Source organism: Chaetodon trifascialis, chromosome 13 (assembly GCF_039877785.1).
Source record: "Chaetodon trifascialis isolate fChaTrf1 chromosome 13, fChaTrf1.hap1, whole genome shotgun sequence".
Classification (NCBI taxonomy): domain Eukaryota; kingdom Metazoa; phylum Chordata; class Actinopteri; order Chaetodontiformes; family Chaetodontidae; genus Chaetodon; species Chaetodon trifascialis.
In genome coordinates, this window is record NC_092068.1 from 7,760,425 (window position 1) to 7,787,374 (window position 26,950).

At 42.6% G+C, this 26,950-nt stretch overlaps 2 protein-coding genes across 11 annotated transcripts in view; one reads left to right on the forward strand and one right to left on the reverse strand.

Moving 5' to 3' along the window:
* cpeb3 (cytoplasmic polyadenylation element binding protein 3) overlaps positions 1-3,673 on the reverse strand; it is a 36,356-nt gene extending 32,683 nt beyond the window's left edge. For 4 of the 10 annotated variants that reach the window (XM_070976880.1, XM_070976879.1, XM_070976877.1 and 1 more), the window contains exon 1: positions 337-1,500. In XM_070976880.1, the coding sequence (XP_070832981.1) occupies positions 337-1,461 (1,125 nt within the window). In that variant the 5' untranslated portion in view covers positions 1,462-1,500. Of the gene's footprint in view, positions 1-336; positions 1,501-1,567; positions 1,686-3,043; positions 3,189-3,605 lie in introns of those variants that run through there. The other 6 variants (XM_070976882.1, XM_070976881.1, XM_070976885.1 and 3 more) reach the window with 4 other exon arrangements.
* Positions 3,674-3,832: 159 nt separating this feature from the next.
* The window catches only part of marchf5 (membrane-associated ring finger (C3HC4) 5), a 31,096-nt gene continuing 7,978 nt past the window's right edge, over positions 3,833-26,950 (forward strand). The window contains exons 1-2 of the mRNA XM_070976962.1: positions 3,833-4,273; positions 17,684-17,886. Coding sequence (XP_070833063.1) covers positions 4,230-4,273; positions 17,684-17,886 — 247 coding nt within the window. The 5' untranslated portion in view covers positions 3,833-4,229. The remainder of the gene's footprint in view (positions 4,274-17,683; positions 17,887-26,950) is intronic.

Consider the following 26,950-nt stretch of genomic DNA (forward strand, 5'->3'; position numbering starts at 1 on the left):
TCATGCGAAAATATTACTTCTTGAATGCAAATTTACCAGCCTATGGTATAAATAATCAACCACTAGAATATACGGACCTATAGGTAATGAATCCGTGGTAATGATGAGTTCAGGGTGACCTTATCCTGGGCTAACCTTGTTGTATTTTTAGCTCGGGTGATTTTCCTTGGATATTAATATAAAATACATCGGAAACATTCATTCTAAAGGTCTATATTTTTGAGAGGTCGACCACCAGGGTAAAACTGACAACATGTCACAGTGGTCAACATTTCAAACCCAGGCTGAAGCAACAGAAGTAGGCCTTGGCCCGCTCTTACTGAGAATTGCATTTACCTGGAAAGGCAGTATGTTGTTGCTGTTGTCAGTCCTGAAGGCGCTGTCCTCCATCCAGGGCTTGGGGGTGAGGGGACCGGGTCTCGGGAATTTGGGGGGTGCTATGACATTGCTGGTATAGGGCTTTTTCATAGGGGAGATGGGGTTCAGGGGTGATGGCACCCCGACGCCGACTCCGACCCCGACCCCTACCCCGACGCCCACCGCTCTGCGCGGGTCCCTGCCTGCCTGCAGCCCGCTCCAGGGGTTGGAGGCTGTGCTCCACGCGGCGTTTTGGTGATTATTCCAAGCGGACGACGGAGCAGACGAAGGCGACGACGATGACCCCTTGCTGTTATTCATGATGGTCTGATAAGCGTTTCTCTGAGGGAAGGGGCCTTGGCTGGGACTGACAGGGGATCTCCTCTGCTGGGGCTGCGGCTGCGGCTGCTGCGGCTGCTGTTGCTGCTGCTGCTGCTGCTGCTGCTGCTGGGCTTGCTGTTGTTGATGCTGTTGGGACTGGGGAGCCAGACCGATCTGCGGGGAGAAATTGCCCCCGAAGACCGGGTTGACGTGGTGGGGGAAGTTCTGGAAAAGCATCGTCCCGTTCACTGAGGGTATTCCCTGGAAAAAGCTATCGTCCACGGCGTTTGTGGTTCCCGTGGACCAAGTGCTCCCGAACGAGGAGGAAGGAGAGGAAAGGGGGCCGCCGGTCTCCTGCGGCTGGTGGTGGAAGCTCAACCCGGGCAGGATCGGCGACTCCATCGGCACTTTGTCCTTGCTGCTGCTGTTCAGCGCTGAAGCCGCTTGGTTGCTCCCGGTCGACGGGCTCTCCGACTCCGATGAAGAAGAAGTGGGCTCCGATGACGGGGTCGGGGTGGAGGGAGGAGGGTCTACTTGCGTCGGATCTTGCTGATGGTGAGGCTGGGCTTTGTTTTTGTCCATCAGTAAATCATCCTGCATGGTTTGCTGAGCTGCAACGAGGGGAAACAGAGACGAGGAGTTATTATTATTGTTATCGTAATTTAGGAGATCACACACCGGGCTCGCCGGGCTGCTGTAGTGTCTGATGAACTGGGACAACTCCGACAGGGATATGATGTTAGAGGGACCAGGCAACTGCAAAGCGAATGCGTGATCACCCATTTAGCCGAAAAGAAGAAGAGGAAAAACACACTTCCCAAAACTACACCAGAATGATTCATAAATCCCACAAATTATACACGGGGCATATATGGCTGCACATAATCACCAGATTTCGCCACGTCTCGTTTTTCCTTCCACGCAGGAACTCCGGAGCTGCAATGTGAAACAGATTCAGTGTGTGTTTTTTGCCCAAGGACCTCCCCTATATTCATTTACATACGTCAGTAAATACAGCTGTCCTTTAACAAGGTTAAAAGACAGTTCCTGACCCAGGCACGTCGACGGACACGACCGCAGCGCTTCTCCAAACTGAGAGGACTTCCACCAAAAGGCACACTTCGCCCTGTTTTATGCAGCAGAAAGTGACGCACCTGAACCACTTTATTATACCGCAAAGATTTCGCATGTAGTCTCCACCGGCTAAATCTTTCCCTTGCAACAGTCTGTCGATAGATTTTATTATGTCGTATAAGACGGAAATCGTTTAGTAAAGAAGATCAAGTTCACTGGCAAAATGAGTAAATACACAGGCCTGAGTCCACACTGGAATAACATGATGTATAGTGAAAGATTTTATTATAGCGCAAAGAGGGACTCTGCCCGAGGTCCGCATTGACACAGGCACGAGTTGGCATAATACAAGATGTTCCCGTGCAACCTGCAGCTTAAGGCAATACCATAATAACTTAAAGCCAACGCTGGAATGTCTGAACGCTGTCCCCTGTTGAAAGTCAGCGACTATATATTAAATCTTTCATGCAAAACGATCCTTTACTTTGCTTTTCAGAGACAACGCCTTGCAAAAGCCCAATTAACAAGCACACCCTCATATACTATCATGACGGCAATTGTGCAATCACGGATCAGAGAAATAAAGTTGCCACGTTATTAAATTCAACAGTGAGCAGGGCAATCTAAATTGTAAATAGACCACAATGCGCTTGATTATTGCAAGGCTACACTGAGCAATTGAGCATATCCTAACAGCTGGAGCGCATGCAAGGCACAACCTTATGCTACGGCACAGTGTCAGTCATTGAAGGTTAAAATTCAGCTAAATTAAAAGACGTGATAACATTGATAAGACTCCTCTTGGCTGTCGGAACGTGGCAGCAGGAGAGCTAATATGCAGCCTACACTGAGGCCTTTCAATAACATGAATGCAATAGTCTGCAGACTTTGGAAAATAACACTCCAGATGACATGCCGGGATAATTTCAGCAGCACAATGCCAGTGACACAAGTTGGACTTTCAAGGTAATCGCAATAGCCAATAGCATTGCGCACACCCCACCAGTTAATCCGTGTTTTCTCCTCCAAGAGCTGCGCCTCCAAGGTCATCAAAGCAGCATATTCGGCAGCCTGTGGTGGCTCACCTCACCGGCCCTTTACCACGGACACTGCCAAAACCTGACCATTCAAATGACAATTTATCGCGCCGATCGAGGCATCCGATACATTTCATGAAGCTGTCTTGCTTTGATATCCCCCTTTAATCCATATGTGTCCCTCCACACCAACGACAAAACGGCATGCACACGCAGCGTGATGGCTTCTCTGCCTGACGTGAAGCTTAAATTACCTTTATCGTTCACCTTTTGGGGACTCTGCAAATAAAGATATTTCTGTTTGCCTCGTCTGGGTTTAGATATGACAAACGAGCTACCCTTGTGCCGAGGTAGTCAGCAGTTGCCTCAACAGCTGATTGACTGCGGCGCATGGATGATGCCGAGGAGGCTGTAGGGAGTTGTAGTTTCTCACTATTGCAGTGGCTGGTCAACAAATATATATGTTCTCTCTGGACTCCTGCGATGAAAATCAGCTTCAAAGCTGGCCTATAGGAGAGCTTACAAGATGGAGCAACTCGTTAAAGCAGCAATAAAAACAGTGGTGATGACTGACAGTAAAGGTCTCCCCCTCTATTTCTGTCTCTCCCTCACACGCATGAGTATGGTTTATCTAGACAGTGAGCAATACATACTAAGTTTATATTAACTGCTTACATCAATTTTGCAAAAAAGCGTATGTAATATGTAATAATAATGTAATTATGTAATAAAGAAACTTTAATAATCAAGCGAAGACAAGCAGAGCAGGTGAGGATACTTTGTGAAAGACCATGTAGCCTAATTAAAACGTCTTACCACTATTAGAAGTGTTCTGTAGCCATATGTGCATCTTCATGATGGTTGTATCTCCAAGAAGCCGTGGACTCTCTTTGGCACAGGTGTCGGGTGTGGATACAGAACATTAATTTGATATTTTTGGCCATAAGAGGGAGGGAAGCATTATGAAACTACATTTCCCGTTGTAGGGGAAAGGCGTCCTTCTCGGCGCCGTCGTTGTTTTGATGACGCAGTCACGCACGGCCGCACTATTTTGCGTTACCTCAGAGACGGCCAGTCAATGGAGTCAAGCAGTCACGCCAATGCGATAATATTAGTGACAAACGAGGCCGTAGCCTATGTAAAGATGATTTTTAGTTGAAATAGTGCATCGGTCGTAGATAAGTATTGTTTAGACTGCCATGAGCGCGAAGGAATAGTTTTATCCTAAATAACTGGCTCGTTTGCAGCTGACGCTACGTATCAACACAAAGGCCTATGTAGCTAGTTAGCGTTAGGTCCCCAGCTAGCTAGCAAGTGATTTAACGCCAGCTGCAGAAAATTAACAGGCGTGCCATTTTAATGTTTTATCTGGAACGCAGTTAATCTGCTCTATCGAGAGGACAACATTTGAGTTTTTCATTTTTTTGCATCTCCAGAATAATGGCGGAACAGGGCGCAGTGGTCATGCAGGCGAATTTGGACAGGTGAGTTCAAGTTTAAAGCTAACATGCTAATGGCTGCTACGTAGCTTTACGTAAAATCACGGCTGACCGAAATGCAGGGAAGTTAACTTAGTTTTTGTCAAAATATTCAGAAATCCATCGACTTTGATATACAGTAATGACGTTATATCGACTACTGAAGTTAAGCACTGAATTCTTGAATACCATTTAACGTTAGCTAGATGTATTTTTTCCAATGTCGATACAGGACGTCCTCCACTACAGCTGCCGTAAGACTGATATCGTAACATCACTGCATCAAATGATCTTAACACCAGCATATCACTTTGAACAGTTTCTATGCTATTCTTTAACGTTTACCTTGTAACCCAGGAAGCATCAAAAGGTCACAGTGTCACCTGTCACTTTTTCCCAAAACGTGTATCTGTGGACCCTAAGGCGAGAAGAAGGCTGTATCCAGTAACATTTCTGAGATTAGTTACGTTCATAGTTAACAGTCATTGTGGCACTGGATGAATAAACATCTTACCTTTTGTTAATGAAGACAACCTTAAATTTACTTTCATCTACACACACTTGTGTATAGGGTAACCAAACCCCCACTGAGAGAGAAAATCATATTGAGCATACAGAACAAAGACTGAGAGGTAGTGCTGAGATCATTAGGAAGTATTATATGAGAGAAGCAGGTGTCATCTGTTACTAAAAATATGGAGATATTTTACACATAATCAAGAAAAAGCAAAGCAGCAGAATGCTGACTGTGAGTGTCATAAGGTGCATAATCAGTGTTGGAAACTTCAACACCACAAACCTGATAAAATACTAAAAGCATCAGGGGAAGTTGTTTTTTTGAAGTAGTTCAAGCAACAGGTACCAAGAAGGAAGATCGTGTAAGAGCAGTAAAAGTAGTTGGAAGCAATGAAGAAGAGAAACTCCATTCTCTATTGGGAAAAAAAAAATATATTTTTAGTTACCAGCCATTTTTGTGAGGGTTTTGACAGTTAAATGAACATGTTTGGATTTGCGTTACTCTGCTAAACTGTCATCGCTGTCCTGTGCCTGTACATGCAAGTTAATGGACTCCCTTTGAAACCCTGACATAAGAAGTCCAAACATGTTATCTGACATTGAAACGTCTGACCAAACAAGTTGAACTTGGCAGAACCTAGAACCCCAGGTTGAACCATTTCATGGTCACATGGAGGGGGGACAACAGGTGGGGAAATACTGTAAGCTATAAACACATACAATCCTACCCTTGGTACATTTCATGAAGGATGTCAAGGCACACAATAAACAACTGTGCAGGTCCCCTGGAGCAGTATGGGGCCCTGAGCCTTACTCAAAGCCGTACGTCATCACTTTGGGGTTATGCTAGACACAGAATTATTGCACTGCAACCTGAAATTCATGTCTGAGAGACTGCCCCTTATTATTATTTATGATATCCGGCAGTTAACCTCTTCATGCAACTAGTTAAATTCACATTCAGCACATTAGTTTTTTGCCTGTGTATGACTTTCTGCGTTGGCTGGAGCACCACGTCTTACTGTGAACATTTCCATTGTTTTCTGTTTGTGATGCAGGCTTTTGTTCATGCTGCTCTACAAAGAAATGGCGTGATCCACAGGCATCTCACAGTAACATGATGTCGTTCAAGACTCTAACCCATCAAATACTGAAGTCTTAACAATTTCTCTATCTAACCAACTATAAGGTCTTTACAGATATTTGCAACGTAATACTGGAAACAGTGAAGACAAAGGTTAGCTCACCCCAGGGACTCCTCATTCTCACACGTCTCATTGATCAGATGTACTTGTAGGATTGCAGCTAGATATCTTTCGTACATTGTGTTTGTGTTCAGCTCATATCAACGTATGGCTCAGATTGTTGTGGCATGGGTTGATGTGCAACTTAAAGGTTTTTGTCTAGTAGCTTTAACCAGCACAACCAATTAATGTGGTCAGTTTCATATGATGGTGAAACTGGATAAAATGAGAGATTGGGTAGCTCGGATGTGGCCAGACTTTTCTGTCATAGCCCCCCATATGTAGAGAGGGCAGACAGCACTTTTTTATGCAGAATATATGTTTACCAGTTGAAAGACTGCATTAAATCATACTGCCCTAGTAAAAAGTTGACCATTAAATCATTGATTCTAACTGACTGAGGCTTAAGTGTTAGCAGTGAGCATTTTGGGATGCTCGATCAAAACAGTTTTTTTAGTTGTGCAGTCTTCTGACAACGCGAGATAAAACATGTCAACAACACTTGTGTGATCTGCTATTTTTTAACACAAAATAAGTGATGTCGGAAATGCAGTGGGAACAGAAAGTTCTAACCTGCCAAGGTCACGCTGAAGATCACTGGCCATGTTTGTGAAAACATTCCTGTGTGTGATGCAAGTGTTTTTCAAGCTATTTAAAAGCTCAGTCTGTGATAACATTTAAATAAAAGGGTTACTGCACAAATTCAGAACACAAAACTGGAACCTGTTACCATCCTCTATTTAGGTTACGGATGATTTCATTGTTATGTGGACAAACTCAGCAAGCAAGTAAATGTCTTAATGTTATCCATGTTTTTGATACTCTGATAGGTTTCAATAATGTTTGTAAAACGTGTTCCTACTGCTGATACATTTTATTATTTTTACATTTTATTTTTATCCATTACCATGCTTTAGGATGAATTAGCTCTACACTGAAATACACAAACAATGCTACTCCCTTGTGTGCATGATATGGTTCAACAACTGGTGAGGATGGTGATGTTACGTCTGTTAGATGTCTCTTCAGCTTCAGTCTTTGAGCATTATCTCATGTATGCAGCCATCAAGTAGATAAGACCTTTTTACATGGTTCTGATTTTAAAATGTGTCCCATGGAGATGTCAGCTGGAGCTTGGCTTCTCAGCTGACTTGTGGGCTTTCAGCATTAGCTAGCTACACTTAAAATTCTGCTAGCAAGAGTCATCATTTAGCTGTCAAAATACACAGTCATCAACTATATATTAGAAGCCGGGCTTTGTTTACTCCTGTGAGTGTTTTAAAAATGAATGGCAGTTTCAATGGCAAATCTGACTATGAAATCACTGTGAACTCCATATGTGCTGTGCGAGAATGAAAAGCTTGATAGGTGTAGCAACATTAACAAAGGAGATTTTTTTTCTGTGTTTTGCCAAGGCTCAGTTGTTGCAAAACAAGTGACAAGATAAGTGAATCTGCTAGATCAAAGGCAATATGACAGTTTGGTCAGGATGAGAGTAGATGTCTCAAATAATAATGAAGCTGATGTCATCTTGGTTTGTGCAATCAGTGTATTTTCCATATTAAAAATTGTATAAATTGTCATTGTAGAAAGGGCTTGTCGATATGGAAAGTATTAGCATCTTGTTTCTATTTTATTGGCATACACTTCTTAAACGAAATGAGCATGGATAATTGAAGTCCATGTGATGAATTCAGTAATGTAATCATTATGATTGAATTGGCAGGGGATCTATGGGACGTTTGGTGCTTATCTCATACTAATCTCACTGTTTTCATATGATTGGCAATACACAAAACCTAAGTCCATTTGGACACACAGTCGCTGCAGGATATGATTAGATATGAAAAGATCTAAGCGTTTTCCACCAGATGAGCAGAGTCTTGTTTGTAACATGGACATATGTTCACAACTGACCAGGCTGATTATCTACCCAGCTTTATTCTCTAAGAGTAAAACATGGGTTCATGTGTTGTTCGGATTCTCTTTTCAAGTCAAAGCCACGATGGCTGCTCCCCTCGTTATTATGCTGCATGTGTCACCAGAATTCTCCATCCTCAGTGTGAGTAGTGGTGAGCAGATGCTGCAATGTTTCGTCCAATCACATTGCTGTGCCGCTTCAGTCAAAATAGTCACTGGCATTTGATAGCTTGGGCAGTGTGTACTAAAAAGCACTTGTAGGCATTTGACGCAGCACTTTCTGTCAATATTGAACTTTGGACTTTGAAACCATTTCCCAAGCACATGGTACAGTAGCAGGAAGAAAGCAAGGGCATGTGAGCTTCGTGAAATGTGCTTTGGCTGCGTGCTGCGGGTGTGTGGCAAAGGCAATAACCCTGACAGTGTTTGAGGAGCTGATAGCAGGAAGATGTATGTCATGTCCCCTTGCTTCTAGACTGTTGTGTACCCAGCCTCTATCACTGACAAACATAAGGCTCCACAGGCTCTTATCTGGGCCTGCCACAAGCAGCCAGCTGCCCCTGCAATGCAGTGTTTCACAAATAGATGTGGGGGACACATTTCAATCCATCCTGACCTTTTTTATTGGCTCTCAAACATCCTCCTTGTTCTGCTCTTCTCTGCTTTTGTTGTCCAGATCCTGACCCTTTTGTTCTTTACATGAAAGGATGTATAAATATGTGCTGTAGGTGTGTGAAGAGGGGCTAGTAATGATTGACCCTGTAGCTTTGATTCGGTGCAATTTTTGTCTGGGGTGGTGTCAGTGTCGACATGTTCTCTTCAATCCTGAGAAGGTGACATTCATTTTTTTGTTAAATACAAAACCAAAAAATTAAGAGGTCATAGTCGTATTGACAATCAAAGGGTTTTTAGGGAGTTATTGGTAAGCCTACTTTTTTAAGATCATAAAGCAGATGAAGTTGAAGCAACAGTCATGTCAAATATGAATGCTATTTAGTCCTGATTTCAACAGCTGGGCCACATTTTTTTCAAACTGTCAATTTATTTTTGACGTAATTTTCTATTGACCTTTGAATCTGCATTTCAGTCTAGCATTGCACTTTTTACACTTTCTGGTCGTCATGCGCTTTCATTACAGTTAAGTGATGCAGTACTCTCAGCTTATCATTGTTAATAGTTAAATGCATGTACATGTACATGTATGTGCTTGGTTGTTTTTTTTTGTTGTTTTTTTTCTTTCAAAAAACCATCAGTAGTTTGGAATAAATAGGAGTATGAGAGCACCAACAGTCATGGCTAGAATATCACCAAATTATTGGTAACCAGATATTATGTCAATGCAACACACTAAGTCGTGGACGTATTTTTAATGGAAATCAGTAGCTGGTCCGGAAGTGACCTGTCGTTGCTTGCAGAAATAGCTCACAGCTAGCAGAAATAACCTGTGCTGCATGGCATTAACTTCACTGAAAGGTCATGCCAAGTGACATGTCATGAGGTAGGCAGCGTGGCTATCTGCCTTGAGTTATTTAAACCACAAGCAATTAACTTAAAGCCAGCCTGTTTACATTGTCGGCCCCAAACTCAGGCTTGTATATCTCAAGCCTATTTCAGTGCTGTTTCACCTTTTGTTTTGTTTTTTTACTATGAACATTTACAGACAGTGCTATACAATTATGAGGTTATTTATGACAAACATGTGAACATGAAGTGTGACTTTTGAGACTATCTTGAAAAGGAAGTTTTGGCTTAATGAATTGTAATCCCCCACTGGTCTTAGTCCTCTTAACTTTTAAGGCCAGACACTCGTGGGCGAATGGAGGCTTATACAAATGCCTTTTACTGGACTCTGCACACGTGTTAATATAATACAAAGGTCACAGTGCCTAGTACTAGTAGTAGAAGTACACAAATTTGTTATTTGGAATAGCCTTAGACTGTAATAGAGGTGGGAGGCCCCTGTTTTGTTTGACTCAGTGGACAAACTTTACTTACTTGTAATGACTGATAAACCACTTAAACACACTTCCATGAATACTGTGCAGACCAGTTTTTGTTCTTTTTGAAATATCACAAACTACTGCATACTGTATTGCAATATACACGCAATAACTGCAAGACTAAAATGTTTTTGTTGACTGTCAACAAGGTGTTGATTTAATGATTCTGGTAATTGTAGAACCTGGAGTTTATTTTGCTGTCTTCAATTTCACAATAAGGTGAGAACACCTTGTTATTTTGTCCACCTCATGAGGAAAATGCCAAAGACTGAAGAACTATCAGATGTTATCAGTGTCAGTGTGGTAGCTGACACTCACCAATTTACTCACCAAGCAGTCATTTAACCAGCTGACACATGAATGGTCCAAATCTTAGACTCTGGGTGGTTGGATACTATATTGTTCCAGGGTGACAAACAGCCTGGGTTGTTGTTAAACTGACATGGACAAGGCTAGTTTGTGATTGAGTAGAAGCAGTCAGACATGTAGAACCCCCCTAGACCTTAACCTTCCTTAAAGATCTTTGTGGGCCAGAATCCGGTGCTCCTGTGCCCTGCCTTTGTGCAGAGGAACCTCCAGCTTTCCCACAGTCACGTGACCACCGCTGAGTGAAAGGAGCCTTTGTGGGGTGGCTTATGTGCTTCTTACAGAACGGGAGCCTGACTTGTGAGACGATGAGAAAGAAACTATGCTGTCACACTCATCTTTGTACACAGTGTCGATCACCCGGTCATGCTGTGCTCCTTCAGCGCTCACCATCAGACCGCCTGTGTTTGTGTGACTTTATGATGCCGTCCTGCACTTTCTTAGATTGTCAAAATTACATCCTCTGCTAAGTGGAACACATGTTGGCCTAGCTTGACTGAAAGGATCTGCAGTCCCTCATTGCTGCACATTCTTTTGATCCTGGCAGTTTGAAGGGTTGTCAAAATAACTGGTAAAATAAAATGGATAATACACATTGCTATTTGCCTGCCCTTGAAGTTTCAAAGCAGTCGGTTAGCATAAAGAGGATTAAAGCTCATTGTGGAAACTGCAAAGCCCCACTTGAGTTTGCCTGTTTAGCATGTAAATAAGTGGTTGAGATGGCAGGTCACCTAGCTTCAGCGTAGTTCAGGCAGCTCGCCGTCATCAGATCTCATGTTCTTGAAGGACATTTTCATGGAATCCTTCCAGACCATGTTAGCAGTAATGGTGCGGCGTATCAGGTGTGGTAGCATCTGTCAATGTTACGTGTTTGTGTGTTTTGGCTTCACTCTTGCCATGTGTAAGTATGTTGGGAACACATTGTGGGATGACCAGCAAGTGACTATTCATTACACCAATTAAGTCTGAGCTAGTACTTAAAATTGTCAAATTGCACAAGAATTCTCTGTGTGCAGAGACCATTTTGTACATGTACAGCATAGGCTTATCTGCCCAGGTGTTCTGTTAAACAGGGTCAAGGCGACAGCAAGCTGGAGATTAAGGTTTCGCACAGAGGATAGAATTTCGGTGCTGTTGTATTAGGTCCTGTCATGCTGTGGGGCTGGGTTACAGGAATAAGAGCCAGTGAATCTAAGGGAGCCCGAGGTTTTATTCTCCACTGTCGTGCTCTTGTCGAGACATCAGTCCACTGTTCTACTCATCTTCTCCACGTTGTGTTTTATAGCTGCCTCACTTTTAAGCAGTCTCGATAGAAATTTTGCGATAGAAGTCCCCCATTGTAGAACATTGGGAATGGCCACAAGATGTTTTTTTCCTCATGAGCCTTTTCCAGCTTTACAGTGCAAACGTGATAACTGCATTTGATGTAGTGTCAGAGCTTTGAGTATGGTGCAGGCTTACATACCTGTCAGAAAGAGGAGGTGAGCAGGTGAGCTCTAAAGGACAGCAGACAGAAATATGAATGGAGAGTTGATGTGTCCATCACATTCACGTGTGCCCGTCGTGGCCCTTAAGCTGGCCATGTCACCTGAGCGCCTCGACCCTAAGGCTCCCCTCCTGCATCGTCATGTTTTATTCAGCACCCGGGGAGTATTGGAAAATCATCCATTGCAGGCAGGCAGCAACAGTCTTTCACAGACGAGCCCCTTCTACGCCCCACTGACAGAGCACATGTAGACCTCAGTATGACGATGAGAGAAGGCCCCAGATTTGACATCCATTATTCAACTATAGGAGCAGGAGTTTTGAATTATACATGGTGTACTATGGGGATTCACTGAGTCAACTGCTGAATAAATGTTAAAGCCAATGTGGAAGTGCTGCTAGGTGGGCACCACGTAAAGTTTGCTTTGAAGTGAATAGAACACCCACCAACCTCTTTCTCCAATAAGAAGTGGTTTGGGGACATGTTTGCCTTTTATTTATAGAATGATGTCTCTATTGCATCAGAATTAACTACCAACAAGGCATAGAGCAGTTAAGCTTAACTACAGATTTCAGGGCAAACCAAAATTCTTGTGAAATGGTAATTGATGTGGAAAACGTGGCAGAATATTCACAGTTTCTAGGCAGGGAACAAGTTTAGCAATTATAAACTGTACTTCATAGCAGATGTTTCTAATATTACTGATATAGTGAGAAACATTTCCTACTTCCTAGTGAGAAAAAAAAGGCAGAAGATTTCCTCCATTACTGGCATACCTGTTGTTGAAAACAGGAAATGAAACTGTAAACTCTAGATCTATCTTATCAGGTCGGACATATCCAAACCCTGTCAGATGAGAGATATTGTCCTGTCGGGTACCTCAACCTGCTTTGGGCTCAGTTTTCAACCAACCGTTCAAGTGATTAAGATGGAATGGATTGGCCAGACTTTAAATGTGTGTGAATACACTGAATAAATCTTCATCTGTGATATGTATTGGTGGAGGTGAGGATGTTTGCATGATGTTCCGTGGATTTAGTGAATATTAATGTTCTGGTGTTTTTTTCCAGATCTATTATTACATTATGTCCACAAATGATACCCAAAATGTACATAGTCACAGCGCGAGAGAGGCAAAAACAATCCTCTCTCCTCATTGAATTCATGCCAGGGGTTTATAGGAGGTGTCTGTGGACTAATCATTGTTTCATTCATCCAGTGAAATGCCAGCTGGTCAAGGTTCAGTGTAATTATGAAAATGAGAAAATAAATGTCAGATACAGATAGTCGAGCTGTAAATGGTTCGAAGGCAGCACTAAGCCCCTAAATCAGTGGATTTCCTAGCAACAAGCTAGTCCCAGGCTGAATTGACCGTGAATGTGGCTTAAAGGAAAATCATTGACACATTTTATGAAGACCACATCTATAGCACGTGAAGGAGGCCTTCACAGTGAATTATAATGCATACATAATGCTCTTTGATTACGCTTATAAACACAGATAATGCTGTCTGTATCAACAGTCGTGAAACATACATATGTTTTATGAGTTATACCTTAAATTATGTTATGGATGATCTTAATCAGTCATATACTAAAAGTTCACTGTTGTGGTCTGTAAACCATTTTTAATCCCAATAGTCAACTATACACACCTCAGCAATCAACTGCAGTAAATACTCATAGTCTGATACAGAAGTCCATGCAGTATCATAAGTTATCATTGGATGTGTTCAGTAAAGAGACGTGCATACTGTATTGATGAATCTACTGTATAATAATGCATGCTTCTTTGTAATGGGACTTCCTGGTTAGATAAAGGTAATAATAAAATGTTTCAAGTGCGACACATTTTCATTTAAAATAATCAATGCTGCATCTTTAGTTATTATTATGTAAGATGCCAAAATGCAGAGAATTACAAGTAGTGGAGCAAAATGCCATAAAGATTCATACTCCCCTAAAGGAGTGCTCATAAAAAAGGTAAATGTTTGCCCTTCAGCAACTGGTTTGCTGGAAAATTTACCTCAACAGGTCAGAGAACATAAAGTCATCACTTGGATTTTAGCTCTTGCGGAATGGAAATGACACACATCATACAAACGGTGCAGCATTGTGGTGTCTACTTCACTAGTTTCTCAAATAAAATGCAAAGAAACAAATGCATTTATATCTGTACAGTAATACAGGGCAGCTATCTAGGCTAGCCAGTTAGCATGACACATAGTGAATCTAATTTCTAACAAGCTAATTAATGAAACATGTCTTGACCACAGTTATTTTTCTTCATTTCAACAGTTATGCTGGTTAAAAACAAAAAAAAAAAAGGTTTTATCAGAACCAATAATCTTTCATTATGGTTGAGGAGTTTGGTCGTGGTAGTCATGGCATGGTGTTGCTGATTCTCTTCAATCAATTATTCAGGTCTAACCTATGACCACATTCATTGGTACATAGCTGCTAAATTAAGAATGTCACTGGTCAAGATTCTTAAACTTAGCCTCATGCAGTGAGACACAGGGGTGATGAACCATCCAGCCAGTCGCATGCTGCTGATTAATTATGAAAAAGCAAAATATTGTCACAGTCACACACACTGTGGTAAGGTCGGGGAACTTGGATATCAAATTACCTCCCAGATGTTGGACAGAAATGGTGCGAAAGAGGTTTGGGAGTGTATTGTTCACAAAAGGAGTCCAATTAATTTGAAGATAGTACAGCAGACAGGCTAAACATACTAAATGCTCCTTTCCTGTGAGTGAGGAGGCATAAGTTTGAGGAAGTGGACTCGTAGCCCCTTTTAAGTGGAACAACATTTGACTCAGAAGGACTTTCACTGTGTGGGAGATGTAATGTGGGAGGAGAGGAAGGAGGATGTGTTGGGATACATGTAGGTTTGGCTTGAGGCCAGAGCAAGGCATTTGTCTGGATGTCACACACAAGGGAGACGGTCTCCTCAGTTTGTGTGCAAGTAAGCCACTGCATAGCCTAGCTGTGGGTTATCATAATATTGCGCTCAGTCACACAGGGACGCCCGGGTGAATTTAGGTTTGAGTAGAGTGTGATTAATCCTGAGGGCAATGTCAGAAGAATGTAGCTCAAACTAGAGGCAAAGCAAGTGCCCATATTTATTGAAAAATAAGAGAAACAGTGCATACGTAAGTAAATGTCGGACCTCTTTGTAGTATGTTAATTGAAAAAGTATTGATTTTGAAACCAAATGGTATCTGAAATATAACCCCTGGAAGTTCTTTGCCTTATATCCAGAGGCAAGATGAAGGCCTGTTAATCTGTGTGTGTGTGTGTGTGTGTGTGTGTGTGTGTGTGTGTGTGTGTGTGTGTGTGTGTGTGTGTGTGTGTGTGTGTGTGTGTGTGTGTGTGTGTGTGTGTGTGTGTGTGTGTGTGTGTGTGTGTGTGTGTGTTTGTGTGCGCGCACAAGTGTGTGCATTCACACGCTTTGAACAGCTCTGCCGTGCTGTCAGATATGCTTGACAAGCAGTCAGCATATAACAGCTTGTTTGCCTGTGGGGTTTATGTATTGATCGTGGCTGATTTTGTTCAGTCACTGGCCCAGTGATGCTGTTTGTGCTCCATCCAGGCCATTTAATCTGGAGTCTGTGAGGAACTTTGATCATTCCCTCTATCATTGTTCCCCAAAATGCGGAAAAATGGCTTTGCCAACAATTTTCTCAGTCTAAACCTTTGACTCCTGTTTGAAGGGACTTTGATTACATTAGTCTTGCTTCGTCTCTTTCACTCTCTTCTCCTGTCTACCACGCATAAACAGATACTCACACACGTGCCCCCCCCCACCCCCCCCACCCCACCCCAGATTGCAAACATGCATAAGAGTTTCCATTATCTGGTAATTACTGTCCTGTTCTTTTACCAAGAAAAATCTGTAGAAGACATCTCATAGTTGTCACATTCGTAATCAATCAATCAATCAATCAATCAATCAATCAATCAATCAATCAATCAATCAATCAATCAATCAATCAATCAATCAGTTTATTTGTCCCCAGTGGGGCAACTGGTTGTACAGCAAAGGGAGCAAACATATAATACATGTACACTAGCAAATAATCCTATAAAAACAATAATATATATATATAGAGTAGGGATGCACACGGTTAACTGTTTAACCATTAACCAATAACAGGAACGTTAACCGATTAATACTAACGGTCAATTTTGTTTTTTAGCTACGTAAGTCAATCAACTCATGGGGGCGTGTCGAGTTCGTGGCTATTACAACGGACTGCTGGACCGAGCTCACAACAGAGAGCTACGTGACAATTACATGTCACTATATCGATGAGTACTGGAAAGTTAATTCTGCCATCCTGTTAACGCAGAGCATGCCAGGTAGACACACAGCTGATAACCTCACAGCTAAACTGGTTGATGCAGTGGAGACGTGGGGACTTAGTGGGAAAGTGTCCGCATGCGTCAACGACAACGCGCGCAACATCGTGGCAGCCAACTCTCCCGGACGGGTCAGCTGGGACTCGATCCCCTGTTTTGCACATACACTGCAGCTGGCGGTAAATGACGGATTTAATGTGTTTGTGCATCGTGTTATTGTTGCAGCGGGGCGGCTTGTCAGGCACTTCAACCACAGCGCACCTGCATGCAAGGCACTGGAGGCCAAACACGACCAAATGCAACTTCCGAAGCACCAGCTTATTGTGCGCAATTACGCACAAAACACACGTTACATTGAATATTATTTTTTTTATCTCCAGACACGCCACGGGTCGTCCAGGTTTACAGTAAAATGGTTTGGAATGAAGCCACATCATCCAGATAAACATTGAGCTCCATCAGAACTGTTTAAAAATCTGATTTCAGAAGCGTGAATCAGAACGCACAATTAAAGAAATCACCAGCGCCGCTCGCTCTCGACATAATTTAAAAAGCAATAGGAGACGATTGAAGCCTACAGTACTGTTAATTATCTAAATCTTGTAGCTTTTTTTTACATTTTAGATGAGTAATCTATATATTTTCCGTCATTGTAAATCTGCAGTTCGGACCGAACAGCGCCAAGTCAGTGTCTCTTTGATTCCAACCTTTCCTTACACGGAAAGCCTTGTCGGAATGGTGGGACGTTTGTGTGTCGGAATAGCGGTATTTCGGGATGGTGATATGTCTAAATGGTGGTATGTCGGAATGACGGAATGTCGGAATGGCAGCATGTAAGGGCATTTAAATCTTATCGGTTAACGGTTATTAATCGTTAAAGGGCGTTGGTTAACGGTCATAAAAAAATTAAAAATGTGCATCCCTAATATAGAGAGAGAGAAGTTAAAACAATAAGTAGAATAAATTTCAAAATAAATAAAATCAATTCCCCTGATCAGCTGATGTCTGGTGTCCGCCCTGTCTCTCACTTCTCTCCCATTTTGGTGAGTGAAGGGTTTATTTTGACCAGTTGATGGTTATTGTTGAGACGGTGTAGGACAGACGAAGATTTTGGTGATTTTAATTTGTTTGTGTTGAGTTTGAATTGTGTTTCACGATGATAAAATGGCTTTGGTGAGAGCGGTATAGCGGCTATTCTTGGTTAAACAAAAAGGATCTTACTCATGAACAGAAAGGTCCATCTCTGTCGGGATCCTTTCTATGAGGTTGTCAGACACCAACAACAATGATCTGAGCATGTCAGCAGCACAAACAAACACTTTCGGTTGACGTACACTGACGATGCGCCAACACCTGGGGGGATTACATTGCAGTTGTCCCCATTAGCTAATGTAACTAGCAAATATAATGTAATGTAAATACCAAAAATATTCATATAGATACAGCCTTTTCCCAGTTATCAGGGTGTGTGTATGCGTACCACTGTCTTCATCCCACCTGTGGCTGTTTGTTTTTAGGAGCTGTTGGGTGTGCTTCGCCACAGACGAGGACGACCGCACGGCAGAGTGGGTGCGTCCGTGTCGCTGCCGCGGCTCGACCAAATGGGTGCACCAGGCCTGCCTGCAGCGCTGGGTGGACGAGAAGCAGCGGGGCAACAGCACGGCACGCGTGGCATGCCCACAATGCAACGCAGAATACCTCATCGTCTTTCCCAAACTGGGTGGGTTGCATCTGACAAAGGATAAAATGAGTGTTGGGGGAGTTGAGCTGAATGCTTCAAAATAGCAAGGCAACCAGAAAGAGGCGCTAGTTTAGCTTTGTGTATGTGTGTTACTGATGCGTGAGCATGGTTGAAGGGACTCAAGTTTCAAATCGTGGTGGCGTCTGTGCTCGCAGCAAACGTAAAACGACCAAGAAGTATTAGAGGGAAAAATTTTCCTTCAGTGTGGCTGCACATAGCTTTAGCTGGTTTCTCGAGTTAAGATTCAAATTTCCCTGACTGTTCATGTAAGAAGCAACTAGCAGAATTAGGAATAGATCATTTCAAAAATCAGAGAAAATTTTTGTAGGAATTTGTAATGGATTTTGATTTTAAACTTCTTCAAGGGCAAGTGTGTAGCATTTAGTCATATTACAACCATTATTATCATTTTACAACCGTGTTTCCAAAAGAAAGTTGGTAACATGTAGATAGAAACAGGATGTGAAGATTTACCATCACTGATGCTGGCTGATGACGAGCAGGATGGTCCCTCTCGTCTTCAGCCTTGAGGACGCAGCGTCCATGATTTTCAAAAAGAATTTCAAACGTTGACTCGTCAGTCCACAGGACGGTTTTCTACTTCACCTCAGTCTTTAATGAGCTCGGGACCAGAGAACATGGCGGTGTTTCTGGATCTGGTTAACATTTGGTTTCCTTTTTGCATGGTAGAGTTTCATCTTGCTTTTGTGGGTGCAGTGATGAACTGTGTTCACAGAAGATGGTTCTTGGAAGTGTCCCTGAGCTCACGCAGTGATGTCCACGACAGAATCGAGTCTCTTCAATGCAGTGCCGTCTGAGGCCTGAAGATCACGGCCAGCCAACACTGGTTTTCGGCCTTGCATACAGAGATTTCTTCAGATTCTGTGAATCTTTTAATGACATTATTTATTATAGACAATGAAATCCTCACGTTCTTTACAGTTTTAAATTGAGATACACACTTAACTTGTTGCTCTATTTGGCAGCGTAGTCAGTCACAGAGTGGTGAAGCCCTCGTCATCTTTGCTGAAGAAACCCTCAGCCTCTCTAGGAGGCTCTTTTTATTCCCAGTCATGTGACTAACCTGTAACCAGTAAGCCTATTTCACTGTGAGATGTTCCACCAGCTGTTTTCTTTCAGCATTTCACAGCTCTTCCAGTCTTTTGTTGCCACTGTCCAAACTTTTTTGAAACATGTTGGTGGCATCAAACTCTAAATGGGGATCATTTTCAAAAACATTGAAGTTTCTCAGTTTCAACATGTGACATTTTCAGTTAAATATGAGGTTTCAGTATTTGGCAAGCTATCACATTGTTTCTATTTATGTTTTACAGTGTCACAACTTTTTTGGAAACAGGGTTGTAGTTTATCGAGTGCAGGAAGCTTCCGATTAATTCAAATACTCTGTCACCACCACAGAAACACTAGCTAACTACTAAGTATGATAAGCTACAGTCTAAAAATGTGATGTATTTATTACTGACAGTGTTTGATCAGGCTGATTATCAGCTAATTGCACTCAGTGTCTAATGGCAGTGTGTGGTGATTGGTTGGCCTTTGTGTTCAAGCTGCTTACCTAAACATGATGTGCTTGATGGCATTATTAATGAGTCCTGATGAAACTTGAAAGCTCAGCATCCTTATTGCCCTTTTTTGCTTCTTTATATAAGTAACATTAACATTGATTCACCCAGAAACCGTTAATATTTCTCCGTGTAATATGACCTCTGCTGTGTGTCTGCGGCATATCAAGTGACGAGGAGAGACTACTCGTCTCTTCTCGAGAAGTTTTTCAGCAGTGTGTTCAGTCGTTATGTGACTGCTTGTATGATGTCAGACTCACATGCTAATAGTTGCATGGGTGTTAAAACTTAAAAGATTAATCTCTATCACCCTTAGACCATTTGTAGACTTTATTTTAGTATCAAACTGTAAAAGCGACATAATGCATTGTTCTCATTAAAAAACAATCGTTCAGTGTCAATCATTCAGCACACCAGCTGGATGATACCTTCCGACCGGCGCGCACTTTCTCCCGCCAGCTAACAGCAACCTGTGCTTGTTCTTAATGTTGTACAGTATAGTGCTGCCACCACTACTACTAAGTACTACTCCTAAACTGAAGAGGAGCGTTACAGAGTTTACATTGGACAATTTACATTTATTGCTTTTCTGTATGAAAATGTTCACACACTGAGCTTTGCTTAGCGCACTTTATTTTCTTTATCTCATAGGTCTTTCACACTGCACTCATCCCGAGGCTAAGGGAGCTGTTAGTGGAACGTGTGTGCTCGTTCATATGCGTTTGCAAATTCATCAATTGACCGACATGCCTAACCGGTTAAAAGCTGTTGTCTGGATGTGTGCGTGTGGTGGACAGGATGCTGGAGGAGGATCCACTCTCTGCAGGAATGGGATCGCTGACTAGAGGGCGTTAATCTTGATCGCCTATTTTAATGCCTAATTAGAATTTCACGTTTGGATATTGACACAAGAGTGTAATTAGTTTCATGATATGTGTGTATTTATGTTTCCACGGCTGTTTCCTGAACGACTGCTTTCTCTATGAAGTTTAGCAACTATGTGTGAGGGCTATCCCAGAGCATTATGGGCAGTCGTGAACGTACCTGTTAGGATGCACAGCATTTATTCTACCTTGGTCAAATGTCCTATCTCGCAACATTAACCAAAGTGAAAAATAATTCCTGTATGCAGCAAGTGATTTTAATCCGCTCTAAAATTGAATCGGTTCTTGATCCGCTGATGCTACACACTTCCACCAAACTGAATGAAAATCAAGCCAATAGTTTTTCTGTTATCCTGCTGACAAACAAAAACAAACCGAAACATAACCTAAAAGCACAATATCTCCATTTCTGCTGCATCAGTTTTAACCTTTTGTTTTTAGCAGTGCACTACTTTAACACTGTCAGAATCACAATGGACAATAAGAGTGTGATGCATTTTTAAACTATGAAGAAAGTGAAAATGATTGCCTGTTTCCTGAACAGCAGCAAAACAGATCGAGAATCTGCTGAAAGGTTTCCAGCTCATAATTCTGAATTAGATCTGTTTACTGTCAAAATATCGTGACAACTCTTATTTTCCACCAGTTGTCAACATTGAAGCAGCATTATAGAGCCAGTTTCCATGTAAATAGAGAGCTGAAGCTTGTCTTTGAGGCCACTGTTAATAGCTGCTGTCTGTAACTGTACCCAAAGCTCTGAGCTATTCAGTTTGTCTTGCCTGAGTGGATGTTTATTTACTCCGGAGCCAGCATAGGTTCTGCGGTGATGTGGGTAAATATTTCCTTTCAGCCTGACGAGGAACAGGAGGTTCCTCACTTGTTACACGGCCCAGATCCTGGCTGATTGACCAGCAGCAGTTTAGAGAAGCGGCCGCCTCAATTATCCTGACACGTCAGAGTGACGAGGGCCTCAGTTGTTCCTAAACACCAGCTATGACTCATCCCAGTGAACATACACAGCCATGCTTATTTGCCCAGAACTGTCTCAGATCCATTCATACTCCTCTAAGACCGCGTCTGACTTGTCCTCATGCTCTGCGTTGCACAGCGTTTTGCAGTGACAGAAAAATATTCAAGCAAAAAGAATATTTTTATTCCTTCTGGTGACTTTTTTTTTTCCAGATAATTGTCAAATCCTGGACACATGCAAGGTTAATGGTGCACAGTTGTCACTGGGTTACCCATCAGCCATTGGGCCACTGCTATTTCAACCTCAAAGAGAGAAGTTGCAATTTGAGACAGTAGCTGGCTCTAAGACAATGTTAGTCTGCAGGAGGCCTGGTCCAGCTGGTAAACAGGTTCATGTATATTTATAGTGACCAAGGCTGTGCTGTCAGTCACTTTGGTGCTTTTAGAAGAAGGTTTAGCTCAGCTTCTTTGAACACTTCTCCTCCTCAGTAAATAACCCTGTGTGTGCCTGTATCTCCCTCTGAGAGCTGAATCGTGTCCAGTCAACATGGGGTTTGAGTAGAGATTTTCTGTGTTTTTGTAGGTTTTCATGAGAAATGACCTGATATTTTAAACCGTTTAGTTTGAGCCTAACAGAAAGGACGAATTCTAATTGGGTGTTAGAATCAGTTAGAAAATATACAGGATGTTGTCTGAAGAGATGAAGATGGAGGCCATGTCACAGAAATAAAAAGTAGCATTAATTCATTTCCTCTCATTCCTCATGTTAATGTGTGTGTTCTATGTTTCCTGTTGACCTGCTCTGGGCATGTAGGAAGTTGTGTCTGAAGATGGTTCACCCCAATCAGCTGCAGAAATGTTCAACTCTCAAATTCAATGTAGGGGGAGGGGTAAAGAATAACTCTTGGTTACAAATCCATCGATGTATAGCAAAGACAGAAGCACAGAAACGTGTTGCGATTCAGTGAAATTGAGGTGAAACCATGCCTGACTGGTTGCCAAGCAACATGTGTACTTTAGGCTATATTAGAACAAATCTCTCCCTGTCAGGGATGCTCTGTATATTCATGTACGTTTTCCTCCTACTGTTTGTGTGGTTTTATTCAATATTAGAAGATTCTGAAATCAAGGTGACCCTCTGGAGCACCAAACACATTTAATTAGTAGGTTCGTTGTGGGATTCTTCAAATAAAGTATTTTCTAGGTTGATATTCAACTCTAAATTAAATCTGTTCTAGCTGAGTCCATCAGAACTCATCTGACTTTTTCTTCAAAGAGGACATAGTGATGTTTGTGTTACCCATTGTTAGTGTGGCTCACATGCTCTGGCTTTGAGGCACGTTATGAATTGAGTTTCTGTGTGACACAGTACCATTTCTAAAAGCTCGACTTAGACACATTGCACCAGCGCTTTCTCACAGCGTGCCTCATCATTATGTCTTTGTGGTTAGTTATTTTTGGCCAGCTCTTCTTTTTTATAACAGCCAGTGAAGAGTTGTGGCCTAGAAGGTAAAATGTTTACCCTCAAGCTCTTGGTGCTTTCTCCAGAGTTTATTTTGCTTTGTCATGTGCTCAAATGCTCAAGTGGTTTGGCCAACAGCAATAGAGCATTGTGATGGATGGGCCAGTGGTTTATTTTGAAAGGGAACTTCCTCTTTACTGCGGCTGATTTGCTGAGTGATGGCGCCCTTAAAGAATGATACAGCAGGCTTCTGCCACCATCACCATTCATTTACTGAGGACTTAAAAGCAACCAGAGGCTTGTGTTACCTTTTGATTCCACTGTGTGTAACTTTCTTTGGTTTCCCTTCAATTTAGATGACAGACTGTGAGGATGTGTGGGTGGAGGCAGCACATCGAACTGGCTGTTAGAGAGAAATCTTAGTTTAGCATTTTTTAAGTGAGAGAAGCGTCTAGTAAGGTTCAGATGGTTCCTGTGGGAATCAGGACTTGTATTGTGGAAATAAGGTTTTCTTTTGTACGGCTTAAAGTTGGGAGCTTGTGAATACATGTGGAAGTAGCTTGTATTCACAAAATTGGGTCTTATCATTAGGAAATGTCTTAAATCGTGGTAAAAGGTCCCAATGCTGTTGAGAGAACTCTGAGAGAGTAGCAGGGGCCGAGTAGAGGTGACCCTGTTGCAATAGCCAGCATATTTCATGTATGAACCTACTATGATTACAGTGATTGGCTGACAGGTAGCTGGTCTGTGTCTCTGGCTGATACAATAATAATACAATACAATACAATACAATATTTATGAAAAGCAGGATAGCAGAAAATAATCACATTGTTGATTTTTTTTTTTTTTTTTTTTTTTTTTTTTTTTTTTTTCCCAGAGAGTCAAACACATTTTGACTCTGGTGGCTTAATTCTATATTTAGCTCTGACTGTCAAAGTCTAAAGAGCATGTTTTTTGATTTCAATAATTCTGACACAGCTCAGAGCTCAGTGCAGCAAACTGCAAGTGTGCAGTGTGCAAAGCATGGATCCTTCTCACCACCAAAACTGCATTTAAAGCGGCCAAAGTGTACGTAAATTAGGTATGACTTAAGTATTCTAATTATTAAAAAATACTGCAGTAAAACAACTTGAAAATGATTAGAGGTACTTGGGGACCTGATGTACATGAATATGATTGGATAGTTTTTATTGTGCATGTTCACATTGCGATCATAATGAAATAGAATTTATCGGTCAGCACTTTACAGCAACTGACTGATTATGAGTGAATAATTTAGAAGTCCTCTGGATTGCCTCTAACTTCTCTCAGACTTAGAAGTTTGGAAATGCTTTGTGAATGACTCTTAGATCAAAAACATGGGAGTCTGAGGACTGCTCTGCGGAGTTTTACCTTCAGGAAGTTTTGTGAGTCTCTATTTATATTTAAGTGTTATATCACCGAGGTCAAGCAATTTCTAGCCTTGTTCTGAACACAAAAAAAGTAATTTCTTCCCCGAACAGCTGAATGCATCTGGACAGGACGTGGCGCACTGGTTGGTCACACACAGCCTGTTGAGTTTACCTGAGAGGCCTCTCGTCCTCAGGGAAAAGTGTCTTTTTCCTAATCCCATTAGCTAGTGTCAGACAGAGGTGGCGAGGGAGTCGTGCAGAGATGCTGGATGTGTCTGGGAGAGAGGAGTGGGACCGAAACTGGGTCACGGGAGGAGGCGACGGAGCAGCTCATCCAAGGCTGACAGAGCAGAGAGGAGATGAGTGGAGTAATGCTGCTGCTCTGCTGATGAATCCATGAAATCACAGCTGTCCTCTGGTGAATCCCTGTGACTTTAACATGACATTCAGGCGTCATTAGAACTCAAGTCTGCGGCGCTGACATTTCTAGATTGTAAAGAACAGGATGTGCCTACGACCTGATCCTTTCCGTCGAGCGCTGCATGCAAACATTGCATGCTGATTTGCTCATTTTTGCATCTCTGGCCCTGCATGTCGTCAGACTTGGGTCAAACTGCATTTGCAAAGCAATTGGTTTTGTTACTTTACCACGTTGTGACTGTTTTGTCAGGGTTGGATTGAAACTTCCATTAACCTCCGACAATAGTTTACACACACTGCACCGAAACCTAAACCAGCAGTGACAAAGTTTGAACCAGACGTCTCAAACATATCATCTCACATCTGTAGTCACACAGGCTGTTTCATGTTCCATGAATAACATCTCTGTTACTGATAATAAATCCGGAAGAGCTAATCTCTCCACCTCCTGGCTGAGGAGTTCCAGTCTCTAGCTGCAGGATACGCTGGGCATTAGTGTACTTCAAAGTGAGCAGGAGGAGCACGGCGTTGTCTGTTTTGCTGCATCACTGCTGCAGTGTTCCTTTACTCTTTTCTACTCTTTATCATGGTTCTGTAGGCACACTGCTGCTTTCTATTTGGGAGTTGCTTGTTGTACAGACATGGTACCATGTTTAGTTTAAAACTCTAGTCTAATTTTATTGGCTTGGCTTCACAAGCGGTGGTATTTGCAGCCGATTTAATTAGCCTTCAGAATAATAGCGGTTTAACAGTTTGTTTACGTTGACAGCTTTCAGTCTGAGTGACGGCTGTGGACAGGTAGAGACAGGGAGTGCTGCTGGGAGGTTTCCACGGTACTTATTTTCTCAGGGTTGCTGCAGAGGCCAGCTCATTTTTAGAGGCTTGACAGGCATTACTCATGTTTAGCTCCCAGGGTGAGACCCCTGCCTGCCGCCGGATCAGATGGGGGGCTTGATTTGGAGCCACAGATCACCCTTTCTATTAACCCGGGTTTTGATTGTTTTCTCTCGCTTACAGCACAGGCGATGTGGAGGCAAGCCACCAAGAGTCGGGTAGCTCTATGCTGCTCTGGTCCTATTCCCACCGGCACCTGCTGCAGAGCCAAAGGCAGCCCATCATGCTAATTTGGCTGGCAATATAACTCTGAGGACAGTGTGTCCTTGCTGCTCCTTCTTTACTGACACTCTGCTCGAGAGAGTAAACAAGCCAGCTGGAACAGTGTGCCAGCATGCATGCCCACTACTGAGGAATTGCAGTTGCACCCCCCTCCCCCTTCACTTTCCCCCCTCCCTTCTTTTTAATTATCTTAATTATGGAATCTGCTGCCAGTGGCTGAAATGAGTTGCTCAGCTCTCCATCCTGCCAGCGGCCATTAAGGGCGACCCAGTTCCCTCCAGCTACGATGGCGTAATGCTTAGACATGGAGAAAGCGGAAGAGATTCCAACCCTGTCATCAAAATATGCTCTATGAATGCGCTAAAGCAAGGCAAGATCAGTCTGGTCCGCAAACACCGGCGCAGTGAAAAGGAGCTCTGGATGGCATCAAAAGGCTGGCAGTAGATGAGAGAGAGCTTCTGTGTTTATAACTACTAAGAAAAGTGTGATATTTCCGTTGCGTGTTAAGTAGCTTTAAAAGTGCCAAATGCTTCTTGTTTGCTTTGGGTTCCTTCCTCAACAAGTGGCCAAGAGCACTGCAGTCTAAAGAGAAAGACCTTAAACACGGGCTGCTTAAAACGCTGCACTGAACGGCGCTCCAAACTCCAAGCTTTTACAGAGTGAATGTACTCAGCTGCAGAAATAGGTGTACAGCTAACAGGGGCTGGATTGTATACAACTCGTGGCAAGTACTTATGGGTAACAGCCTCACGGTGGCCTGGCTGTACAAACAGCTTAATAAAGTCTGTCTTCTGTCCCAACTGCAAAAACCCAGAACCCCAAAATAACCACCCAGCCCCAGAGTTATTTTTGAAAGCTGCTGCTTTTTTACACACGATGTGTAGCCTAATGTAGGTGTTGCTCTCAGGAATGTCACAGTTTGGTGTCACTGCTTCGGTTTCCTCTATGCTCATGAAAATGAATCTGCTTGGGTGTTTGCATTAAACCTGTCCATGTCCTAAATGATGGCTTGGGCATGGCTTGGCAGCTCTGCCAATACTTGCCTAGCCAGCAGCCTGTAACCAACTACAGCACAGTTGTCCTTAACTTTAAGTGACAGAAGCTTTCTGTGCTACAAGGTCAATCTGTTTTTTACTTGCTCTACGTCAGCCTTGTAGCATAAATGAACAGGACAATATATTTATCAATCTACCGCTGGCAAGCCAGAGGGGACGGTGT